The sequence below is a fragment of the Sander lucioperca genome, chromosome 10 (genome assembly GCF_008315115.2).
Source record: "Sander lucioperca isolate FBNREF2018 chromosome 10, SLUC_FBN_1.2, whole genome shotgun sequence".
In the NCBI taxonomy this organism is placed as follows: domain Eukaryota; kingdom Metazoa; phylum Chordata; class Actinopteri; order Perciformes; family Percidae; genus Sander; species Sander lucioperca.
Window position 1 is genome coordinate 36,814,571 of NC_050182.1, and position 12,711 is coordinate 36,827,281.

The 12,711-nt window shown below is 43.2% G+C and overlaps 1 protein-coding gene across 2 annotated transcripts in view; it reads left to right on the top strand.

Annotated features, from left to right (window-relative positions):
• Window positions 1-12,711, top strand: part of LOC116035329 (nuclear factor of activated T-cells, cytoplasmic 1-like) — a 66,486-nt gene that overhangs the window by 20,326 nt on the left and 33,449 nt on the right. For both annotated transcript variants that reach the window (XM_031278357.2, XM_031278358.2), the window contains exons 6-7: window positions 681-821; window positions 11,414-11,469. In XM_031278357.2, the coding sequence (XP_031134217.1) occupies window positions 681-821; window positions 11,414-11,469 (197 nt within the window). The remainder of the gene's footprint in view (window positions 1-680; window positions 822-11,413; window positions 11,470-12,711) is intronic.

Sequence of the window (12,711 nt, forward strand, 5' to 3'; positions counted from 1 at the left end):
GTTTCTTTGTCATTCATTTGTTTATATAGGTGTGATGTTATTTGCACCCATGGAAGCCAATTAAAGTTAGATGGTGAGACGGAGCTGGCGTTACAGTTTATGGTCTAAAGTGGATGTTAATCCGAGTTGGTTCATCATTACAGAGAAGGTTCATTAACTTGATTTTAGAAGTCATATGTGCTTTAGTGAGTTGTTATTCTAAAATTATGCAATGGGATAATATATGAAATGCACAGTTATGTGATAATACATACATGTGACTCTGGCTGTTAATCTGGTCACCAAATCCCAGAGGCTAAAGGTGACTAGCTAGCCACAGTTATAGAAAGCAGAGACAGGTGGCTGGCGGTAGGCTTCCCAATGGAAAATAATGACTAAGGATCAGATCATGAAAGTATTGTTTTGATCAGTAGTGCGCCTTTTTTGGCATCATTTAAAGAGCAGCTGTTGGCTGAAAACCTCTTAGCTAGGGGTCATGAAATCATCATAATAAAGTTGATAAGCCTGTTTCCATGACCTAGAAAAGCTGTATCACTGGCTTTGTGCCGGGTCTCTGCTTCTTGGAATGGATGGAGTTCGGGTTGTGAGTTTATGCGGGCTAACACACTGTTTTGAAATGTGTGTGTGTGTGTGTGTGTGTGTGTGTGTGTGTGTGTGTGTGTGTGTGTTCCCTCCAACAGCCCAGCGCTCAGCTCAGGAGCTTCCCTTGGTGGAGAAGCAGAGTGTGGACAGTTACTCTGCCACCGGAGGCAAAATGATGCTCCTGAATGGCCTCAACTTCCTCCCTGACTCCAAGGTGGTGTTCGTAGAGAAGGCCCAGGGTAAGCTGCCGTCACCAGACCATGTTTACTGCCTCTCAATTTCCCCAATATCTCTTTCAAATATCTCTCTCGCTCTCTCTCTCTCTCTCTCTCTCTCTCTCTCTCTCTCTCTCTCTATCTTTCTGCCTCCATCGCGTTTCCTCAGTCTCTTCTCCCGTCAAAATAGAGCAGGCCCTGCCAGAGAGCCACATGTGGTGTGCATTAAGCCACTATATTTTTAACCAAAGCGTATTTACATTTGCTGAAGTTTCCATTGCCTGTTCACTGGTGCTCGCCACAAGTTAAGGAATGAATCACAACCAGGGCATGTGCAACGTCTCTTTTTCTCACTTTCCCTCTCTCTCTCCCTCGCTCTCTCTACCTCCCTTACTCCCTTTGCTTTTGCCATTTAACCCTCTCGCTTACTTTCACTACTGTAGCTCCCTCTTCCACCCATTTTACCGGATGCTCACCACGGCTGCTTGTCACTGACTCATGATTAAGACGCAATGTCTTCCTCATTTCGTCCAGGTTTTTCGGCCATTGGTTTCCTCCCTGTGTGGGAGGGAGCAATGGTAAAACACTACTGATTAAGTTTGCAAGTGAATGATCATTTGCTTGACTGCACTCATTAAATCAAAGCACAGTGATACCTCTGAAGTCTGGTGAAACACTATGCTGCTGCTCATGATAACGATGAGTAATAAGTAAGGAAGGATAAGGGAGGCATCTCTAATAGTATCCGCGAATTGATTAATCATACATTTCCCAATTTGTGGTTTTGGTTAAGAAACCCCAAGTTACACACAAAAAAACTTACCTTGCCATTCACAACATCAAAACCTTTTTTTCCTTTACTAGACCAAGGTCACTAACAGGTTTTTAATCGGGGGAGGTGAAATAGAGAAAACAAATAAAACAAACCCTGGATATTAGAAGATAACCTTCTTTGCCAGATCCAGACTGCTGTGAATACATTTACTACAAAAAAAAAAAAAAAAAACTTCACATCCATGGAGCCCTCTCATGGAAAAATTGTCATTTTATGTACTATGTACAGTACATAAGAAAATGGGACTTGCTTCTCCCAAATCACATTTCAATTGTTTACATGCCAACTATATTTACCAGGTTATTCAGGTGAGAAGGCTACAATTGGTTGGGAAACTACAGAATCCATTGCGCGTATCTGTAGAAAATACTTAAACTCTTTCATCGCTGCTTCAACAAAGTTCAAAAAAAATTGAGTCTCAACACATGCCAGGCTTCGATCATGGCTACATTTCCAGCCCAGTTTCATGGCAGTTCGTGATATGGTCACGTTATTGAATCTATTGATTTGTGTACTGACGTTAATGTCGTTATTTTCATGTGGTGAGCATGAATTTTAAAGTAATGTATTTCAATGGGAAGTATATTTCGTGATTACAGAACGATTACGGTAGCGAGTAGTATTGATAAGGCGAAAATCCGCGCAGGGAGGTTGGTTGGGGTGGTGGATTGGTCAAACAACACAGGACTTTCACCCCGGAGACCGTGGGATCGTGTCCGGCGTGTTGCAGTTCCTTTCCACGTTATTCTCTTCCTAACCACAACTGTCCCGTTGTTGTCGGCATCTCCTGTGCGTGACGGTTCCCTTCCCCGTTCTTCTTTTCCTAACCTCAACAGTCCTGTTGTTGTGGCCGGCGTGTGGCGTTTCATTTTCCCATTGTTGCGTGCCACAGAGACCGCAACAGAGACCGTGAGATCGTGTCCCTGCGCCCGGGGATCGCGTCCCGCGTGTGGCGGTCCGTCCCATTGTTGTCGCCGGCATGTGCCGTTTAATTTCCCCATTGTGGCGTTTCATTTCCCCATTGTTGCGTCCCCCAGAGCAGCCCAGTGTCATGGCAGTTCGTTAAATGGTCATGTTCGAAAATCGTGACCTGTACACGAAATAAACGAGAAAATCGTGACCTGTACACGAATCAATAAATAAAAATAACGTGACCATTTCACGAACTGGCGTGAGACCGGGTTGACATTTCGGTGTTTGGTTTTATTTACGACGGTTGCAGCGCTGCCTTGAAGTCAACGTTGGGGGCTTAAAACGCCATCGAGCCTAAATTTCCACCAAAATTTATAGAAGTTTTTTTTAAGTGACTTAAAAAAAGAAAACTTTGCCTCCCCCGTGTGAGAGTATTCTTAAGCACCTCAGGGGTTAAGGGATAGGTAGAGATGGGGTGAGGGGAGGGGAGGTGGATGAACTTGGTAATATGGGGTCTCCCTCCTCCTGGCTTTACTTAGTCATGAAGGGGGATCCCCTGGAGAGGAAAGACCATACATACATACATACATACATACACAACACCTTTACCTCTCCACTCCCTGCTATTTGAGACTCATGACCCTTTCAAGGCTGTGTTACCCTTTTTTCAACCTCCTCTCTCTCCCTTCCTCTCTGCTTCTCTGTTTCCTCTTATTCTTTCCTTTCACTCCCTCATCCGCCATTCTTCTTACCTCTATCCCCGATACCCGTTAAAGACATTAGCCGGCGTGAGGCTCTGCGCTAGCGGGATCCCCACACTCGTGCCTGCCATCGACATTTCAGTGGTTTGTTTTCCGTCTCTGTGGTGTCGAGAAGGAGAGAGAGAGAGATCGAAAGAGAGGTTGTCCGTCTACTACTTAGTCTGCTTTTATGTAAACTTTAATGACCCACCACTTCCAGGGCCTCCTAAGTCAAAAAAACCCATTACAGACAGACCAACACACTCCACATGCATGCACACACACACACAGGAACACACACGTCACTCACTAATGGCAACTATCTATGAACGAGTATGAGTATGTTAAAGTACTTATGTCCCACATATACAGAAAATGATCATCTTTTGGCATTTTAATCAGAGAACTCCGCTGTTTCATGAAGGTTCTCAGACTTTAAATGTCCCTGATTGTTGATTTAGAAGGACCAAACTGGAATGAGGAAAAAAAAAAAGAAACCAATAAAATTATAATTATATTACAGATTTATTCTATAACGTTGGTTTTATTTTCCTCTGGAAAAGTTCATGATTAAATGCACCAATGAAATACAGAGCATTGCACCGCAATAATTACTATTTGCAGACACATGCTTATACACAGAATGGGACACATGCGCATGCACAGCCATGCTTTTTATACAGCACAACACCAATCACTGCTTTCACCACAGTGGTGACAGCCATTACTGTTGCTGCCATCGAAGGTCAGGACGGCTGCTCATTTTCCAAAATTGACTCCAATAAACACCTTCCAGAAAATTCCGCAAATCCTAAGGAGCAGGAGACGGCTTTTGAGTGTCCCAGTTCAACTTGTGTGAATAATTACACACTGTTACAATCATCCAAGTTGAGTCAGAATGGAGATCACACAGAGAACAAAAGCCTGTTAGCCCAAATGAGACAGCCATAAATCATAAATACATGTATTTCTTTAACTGTTTCCATTTGCTTTCACACACTCAATGATGTCGCTGTTTTTAGGACAAACTCACCCAGATGCCTGTTTTCTGAATTGCCTGCTCTGAAAACAACAAGAGCAGATGTCAATTCATTCCTAAACTTTTTAAATACTGGAAAATATCAACATTTGAGAGAACAGAGACACCAAAAACATCCAATAGTCCCACTGGTGCTCCGTGTTACCACTTCAGTTTAAACTTGTTTAATCTAAAGTGGTAACACGGGTCCGACCCGGGCCACTGGCATGTCTTTAAAGTGAGATTGTTATTATAAAATGCACGAAAAAGCTATCAGGGTGAAAGCAGGTGATGACAGATTCTAGATATAAAAGAATGAAAATGTGAATAGTAATCTTGGCTACATCTAAAAAGGATTTCAATTTTGAGTGAAATGTTTAAAAAGTATGTTAATTGTCTACTTCATAGATCTGCCTAATACACTGTAAGTATTTCTGGTGTGAACATACGGTAGTGTGTGCTTTAATAATGACATGTTGCACCAGTGCAAATGGTCTTTGAAGGGACAGATTTGGTGTTTTCTCTTAATGAGAAAGCAGAAAAATGGGAAACCTGCATATATGTATTCTTGTTGTACTCAATCAAATCATAGTTAAATCATAGTTTCCCTTTATCGGTCTTCTGCTGCGACTTTAATCCTCCTTTCCTTCTCTCTATGTTGTTTTGATTGTCTGTCTGTCCCCCCCCGAGATCAAATGAGCAGAGCTCATAGCTGCTGCCACTGCGGGAGACCTTAATGCGCCTAGAAAAAATAATTACCTCTACTTTTCAAACGCCACGTCCATCCCCACTGCTCCACTTTGTCACCCACAGGATAACTGATGCAAACTGTGTGCATTCATAATGTGCATGTGGTTTGTTGTTGTTGTGTACGCATGTGCGCGCTATCGCTGTTAGCCTGCGGGCCTGTTTGCGTTGTTCAGTAGGAAGTGTTTTCAGTGAGTCATCCGCGAGGGATTCCCTGTGGATGGGTGAAACGGAAAAGACGAGACCCTGAGAGAGTAGCTAGAGGAAAGAGACAGAGGGGAGGAAGAGGAGAGGGAGAAGGGACGACAGGGCTTCCTTAGAAATCCTGCTTGTGACCTCTTGTACTGAGACGTCGGAGGAGTGATCATATCCTGTTCTCATGTTGACTCGTTAAGTGAATAAATACCATGTGAAGAGTCAATTTCTAGGGTCCCAACAGAAACTTAAATGTATTCATGTGACTTGTATAAATAAACATTTTCTATTCCTCCAATGTATTCATTAATATAACAGCTTTTCCTGTTTTTTACTTCATCGCAGACCACACATAGCAGGGAGAGCAAATTGTAGCTAGATAATACTAGACTCAAGAACCTTAAGTCCACATTTTTGTTTCTGCTGTAATGTAAACATTATTTTCAATGGTAATTATTGTTGACATGTATTTTTAATAGAGCTTATCATTTTTTTCTCTGCCGTGGAGAGTTGTGCCCTTCACATAGCCGCAATGTGGGTGCTTATAAAAACTTTCCATCTTCTTTTGCATAGTTGTGCTTGGTTTTTATGTGCTGAGGTTGTGTCAGTGTTTCAGTTTGCCCAAACCGCTCTTTTTTGGCGCAGGTGTCGGAGGACATACCTGGCGCACCTATTGCAGTGTGCATTCTGGCTTGCCCTCCTTTCCATGGATGGAATGAGTGCTAGAGGCAGGAAAAATAGGGAGACAGACAGACAGACAGACAGACAGACAGACAGAGAGAGAGAGAGAGAGAGAGAGAGAGAGAGAGAGAGAGAGAGAGAGAGAGAGAGAGAGAGAGAGAGAGAGAGAGAGAGAGAGAGAGAGAGAGAGAGAGCGCTGGGGAAAGCCTACACTCTGACTCAGAGGGGAGGTAAGGGAATTCCCTGGTGAGCTGGATAGTTTTTACATCTGGTCGGATTGGAGCATTGCCTGGAGCTCGGCAGCACCACACACGCCTGGGCTGCAGTAGGGAGAAGTCTGGTCTTCTCCACCTCTGCTTCAGGCTGGTCCCGCTCACAGCCAAGACTAAGAGAATTCTGAGCTACAGTGTAATCTGTAACATTAGGACAGCAACGTCCACAGCAATACCCCAAGGCTATTTCTCTTTTCACGTGGAAAGTCCTCAGCAACAGGCTGAAATATTCAGATTCTCATACCTTCATAATTCGAACAAGGCAGGCCTTACAGACTGTGATCTGCACTATTATTCAGAGTTCATCCGTGAACTGTTTATACTTTGTTAAACACTTCTACCTAGGGCAAGTCTAAACACCAGACAAATCGGTCGATGTGTTGTACTTCTAGCGCTATGTCTAGACTGCCCTTTGGCTTTAGGCTAGGATCACCTGCATAATCTTGGCTCATATTTTGCCACTATGGCAGTCTAAAAGTCAGATTCCACCCCTGCCTCAGGCTAGAGATTAGAGACGTGTGAGTTGCAGTATCCTGTCTAATTAGGGTGGTATACTGCACCAAAATCAATGATTATGTATAACAATCGTAGTTCTAGGAGGAGCCCTTTAACAGAGCTGTCGGGGCTTAACCTCTCATGCTCCTTTACCTTCCCCATAAAGCATGCATTAGCTACTGCAGGTCCAAAGCTGTACCTAAGGGAAATGGATGGGTCAATACCCCAAAAGAACGAACCATGACATGTATTGGAGGGTGGAGACGTCACTGGCCCCTTTAATGAGATTACTTTGGCTAGCTGAGCCTGTATTATAAAAATCTTTAGTATGAGGATGCAAAGTTAAACCTTTAGTGTCCTGTTATAAGGTGAAGCTTATGTGAAATAGAACTAAAAGTGCCCTTCCTACCCTCAAAGCCTCTGGCTCATTAAAGTGGTTTTCTATTATGATGTAAAGTTTCATCAGCAACAGGCCAGTGCACCATTTTGGAATGCCTCTGCTTTGGGCACGTCTATACATCAAAGGGATCAGTTGGATAATACCGGAATCATAACAGAAAGATGTCTAGATTGTCCTGTGGCCTCCACCCTTTTTTTCAGACCTGTCAGAACATGCCATAGCCAGATAAGTGGTTTGAATCAGAGAGAGACAATTGTTTCCATTTCCCTTTCTGGGGGTAGATCTTAAGAAATTCCCTTTCCATCGAATATGAATAGTGATATATCTTGATGAAACATTGCTCAAACTTTGGGTCCAATTTGTCCGCAAACAGTTTAAGAGACCCTAGACAAATACCAAAACACCATCTAGCTGCAGTTCTCTACATCCTACACTCAGTTTAAGCCTTTGGAAGTCATGGTAGCGCAGTGACCTTCTCAACGCTCTGATATACTGTGCAACCAACCTTAATGTCTTCCATGTGAACACAAATACTATACAAATGTTAAAGTTTGGATAATCTTCCAGCCATCCCTCTCAGTCTTTAGATCAATTTCTGTCTCAATGCCTGCTACAGCTGGAGTCTTGATAAAAGGATAAAATCCGTCTCTACTGGCCGCCGTCCTCCTCAGCCTGCACCCACAGGTCAAGTCAGCTCACGCGTTCCCTGTTTTACACCCAGAATAACTCAGTGCCTGACTATAAACCCATCATAAATCGACTGTCAGGTCATAATTTATACAGAAGCCTCTCAATCTGAAGCAGATCCCCATTTCTCCAATTTCACCACTCCTCAGATTGGCAGAGGTCAGGTGCTTCAGATTGGAAAGCAGCTGCACCTCTGCGATCAGTCATGGGGGAACCCCTTTTTGGCCTTTTGGCTTTGGCTTTGTAATTGCTGTGAAAATATGTGTAAAATCACAGAAGCGCTTGCAGCGCGAGTAGCAGCAGTAGAATGGTACTAAAATGGAAAATAAACTTGACGTATGTAAACAGGAAAGAGAGAGGAAAAATACTCCTGAAAATCATCTCTGGAAAAGAGACATAGCCGCAAAATATGCCTGGGTTGTTTCATGAGACAACCTATTTGCATGTGAATCATATTTTCCATTCTCAAAAATATTCTCTTTGGTCAGTTGAAGTTGTTGTGTTTGTACACAACAACCTTTTTTTTAGCAGGAAAAACACCTCTGGAAAGCCAAAACCTGCAAGTTCATTATGAGGGCCGATATGCCATCACTCAGCTATCTGTGGCTTTGTAAAAACCCATGAAATATGATTTGCCAAAAAATATTGTTGGCATCAGCAGTGGTTGTTTGCCTTTTGATTTTGCCAGATAGAGGACACGCAGTCTCTACATCTTCATCAAAATTCGGTCCATAAAAATATGACAGATGAGAGTTTGTTTGTGTGAGATTATAACAGCAACACTGTTGCTGTGTTATCACCATGTATAGTACGCAACATAATGTGTGGTCGAGAATTGAAGAAGCCTCCAAGAAGCCTCACCCATGTGGTCTAACTGCCTGATGAATGAGTGTGTTGTCCTGCTTGTCTGTGTTGGTGTTAGTCTTTGTGGATATCATTTGCACAAGTGAGTCATGTAAGTAGAGCAATAGGCAGATGGTTGGTGTACAAAGATACAATGTGTTTCTATTTGTGTGTGTGTGTGTGTGTGTGTGTGTGTGTGTGTGTGTGTGCTTCCATTGATTTCTCTGTTGAAACGGGACTGGATTATAGTAAGACTTCTCTAGACACAGCTCCATTTACCACCTATTGTTTTGTGCTTCTCCCTCTTATCATTCAAGTCGAAGGTCTAAACATAGGTAGAGGATACTGTGGCTGCGTTTGTGCATTTGCCTGCATCTTTGTGTGTGTGTGTGTGTGTGTGTGTGTGTGTGTGTGTGTGTGTGTGTGTGTATGTATATATATATATATATATATATATATATATATATATATATATATATATATGTATGTATGTGTGCGCGCGTGTGGGTTCGCGCGCGCATTATGCGTGGGTGGAAGCTGCGTTAAGGAGGAGGTGTTGTCGGGAACAGAAGCATTTTGCAGATGTTGCAGGGAAGGAGTGAATGGAAAGTTCTGCGGTTATCAGTCATACGGCGCTCTCTGACTTGCAAAGGTATGCCACATGTGTGCCCCATGTCAATTCAGTCTCAGTTTTAGAATTTGCTAAGTCTGATGGCGTTATCATTGAAAAGTTTGCAGGAGCAAAGTGGCAGAGAGGTGTAAAAGGTGAGAGAAAATAAGATCAAGAAGAAGGTAGAGAGAGAGAGACAAAGGTGAAGAAAAACATGTTTACTAGTGGAGGTTGGGCTTGACGTCGTAGTCTAAGGTTTCCCTCTTGGAGTGTCTCCCAGAGCGGAGGCGGGTGAGATTCCCTCATGGTTCCCCTAGACGTAACATGAGGAACGCTCATCTCTGTTTGTCTCTGACCTTCTCCCTGTCTGTGCTCACTCTCATTGCCCTTCAATTCTCTGAGGCACTTCACAGCATTACGTGTGCTTTATTCTTTCTCACATCTCAATCACCTGCCACATGCACAGTATCATTGCGTTGCCCCATGGTAGTCCTATAGGACCCTGCTTCTGTCACCCCTCCGGGTCATCCACATCATCACCATTACAGCGAGGCACATTTCTCCATATGCAACTCTTATTTCCCCCAGTTCAAATAGAAAACCCTTATCTGATCTGTTCACCGTCTGTTTTTCTCTTTCTCTGAGTTTTAATATGGCCATTTTGGAAAGAGATATCTACTGATGTTCACTCTCTGAATAATAAAGCTGACCACCTGCCCCCACTACCACAGCTCACCAATAATAAGCCAAACGTGACTGGGATCCTTTATTCTTTCACTTGCTGCATGATGTAAAAAACATAATGCATTTTACATCTTCCAGAGCTGCTGGACTTCTGCTATCAGTTATTTGGAAACTGACTCTGATTATCTTATCTGATGGTGTCCTGTCCCAGAAGCAAAAGTGCAAGCATTTCAGCAGCATAAAAAGGCACAGCAGCTGCTGCTGAGCCCAGCTAACGCACAGAAGCAGTGCCACAGTCCCCATGCTGTTTCCTCACTTGGTGCGCCACTGACACAAAGACTGCTCTGTGTCAGTTCTATTTCTCACAGCCCTAATGAGTCATCAGTTCTGAAAAAAAAGGAGAAAAAAACAAAAAAACAAATGGCACTGTGGTCAGTGCTGATTGCCCTAGCAGAGCCCAGAGTCTGTTCGCTAAGGTGTGGCATGAAATCACAGAGAAAACCCAAAGAATGTGAGCTGAGCTTCTGCAGGCTCCCAACAGCTGCAGTAGCTCACAGGACTTTTATTGCATGGCAGCAAGGAAAGCCTCCCTACCACAACACGGTGGAGATGAGAAGAAAGAGAGAACAGACAAAAGCTGCTCTTTTCACAGGGCAGAGTTAAGAATAGAAGTAAAGGAGGGAAAAGCATCTAATCCAGGATTTAATGAGGGACAAAAATAGTGAAGAATTTAACAGAGGTAGACACAGAATAAGAGAGTGGGCTGTCGCAGTCGAAGATCGGAGATTAAACAGAGACAAACTTGATATTGGCACTGACCTAGGGCTACAATTCATGCTTATCTTCGTGATATTTTTGTTTAAAAAAAGTCATAAAAAAGTGAATAATACCCATAACGATTTTCCAAAACCTAAAATTACATCTTCCTTAAAGTTTTTCACTTTTCGAAGACGTAGAGGACACATTTGAGAAGTTGAAACCAGCAAATTATCTGCATTTTTACTTGATGAATAGCTTTTGATCAGTTATTAAATTATTGACTAATTGTTTAATCGACAAATTGTTTCAGAACTACACTGAACAAAATGCTAAAACCCCTAATACCCTAGTCTCGCATTGCCAGACCTTCATCCACAGCACTGCGGAGGTGGGTCCGGCTAGTCCACACAACATACCAGGACGGGAGAAAAACATTCTCTGGCCGGACAGAGCAACGGTACCTCTGCAAAATAGCCTCGGGAAGGAACTTGTTTTGGTTGGGTGCGTTCAAAAGTTGTTTTAGTCGTGCAACAGAAAACTCAGATTGGACAGATAGTCTAGCTAGCTGTCTGATATAGACTACTAATACCCTAACCCTCAGCCAGAGCACACTTCTGTTATTTTTCACAGATACAGTATGAGTATCATCTCCCAGATTATAGTCGCCTTCCATTTAAGGTCCATTGTGTTTGTGTAACAAGACAACCTAAATATTGTATTTTATTCTTTTGCCAATAGATGGGCATCATCTGTGGGAGACAGAAGCCAAAGTTGACAAGGACTCCGTCAAAAATGTAAGTGCATCTCACGGACATGACTCATTGGAAATGCTCCCTCTGCCTTCAGTCCCAGTCTCCCTTGACACTTTCTCCTTTTCCTCTCTGTCTCCTCATCATCTGTCCCCTGTAATGATGTAACCTTTGCTCAGGCATTACAAGTTGCAACGTAGACAATAATGATTAGCCCATGCAATCTTGAATGGAATTTTCACAAAATCTCTGTACCCTAACGGAGTAAACACGGGCTCTCAGATTTGTTTTTGCATCTAACATGCACAAAAACACACAAACACACACATATTACGAAATAGAAGCACAAACACATAAACACACACTCCCGTCACAGTCCTCCCACCATAGCCAGACGTTTAGTTCACAGCAAAGCGTGAATTTGGACCTAAACACCTCGTATGTAGCCAAGAAGTGGATTACACCCCTGCTTTTACCTGCTGCTTTTCATCAGAGCCATAATGAGAAAAAAAACCAGTGCACTCATTTCACTGTTGCTCAGCCACACATTCATATTGTGTTAATATAAAAACGGAATCGTCAAGATGGAACGAAGCAAATGTTGTTCTTCGTGTCACAGTAAGCTGGTTGTGCTCTGGAGTTAATTAGGACTTCATTGAGGTTCGTTAGGTCTGCTTTCAGTGCAAAGAGCCAGGAGTACAGGATCTGTGAAAAAGCGCTTGCTTGTGCGTGATGGCAGTCTGTTTTGCATTGCTGATGCCTTTCATCAGCGGCGGCTCATCCCCCCCCCCCCACTTCCCCTTTTTTTGTGTAAACTAACCGAGGCAATTTACACTTGCGCGGGGTCTAAAATAAACCACACGCATCTAAATGCTGCAACTTCAGGGTGTTTTTCTCTTTGTTGTTGCTGCTATTTCACTCAGGTAAAGGACTTGGTTGCATCAGAAGAGTAAATATTAACTCTGATGTCTAATTGGCCTGTAGGGCTGACTCATGTGCTATGGCTGGAGTCCCAGATGCTTGAAAATTAGCAGGCTTGCAAGGCTCGGCCGGGGGCGGCGGAGCGGGGAGGCAAAGTCGTTGAAAGACAAATATTACAGTGTGTTTATTTGTACATCTAACAAACAAGAAGAGAGAGACAGCAAGAGAGCCCTGGCCTTCCTCTCATGTCAGTTGCCACCAGACTACCTTAAAGTGCTCCAGACTGTCTGCCCGACTGTGTTTTTATTACCATCCAGAGCGTGCAAACTTTCATTGGTGTGGATGGAGAGGGAAAAGCCATGTGTG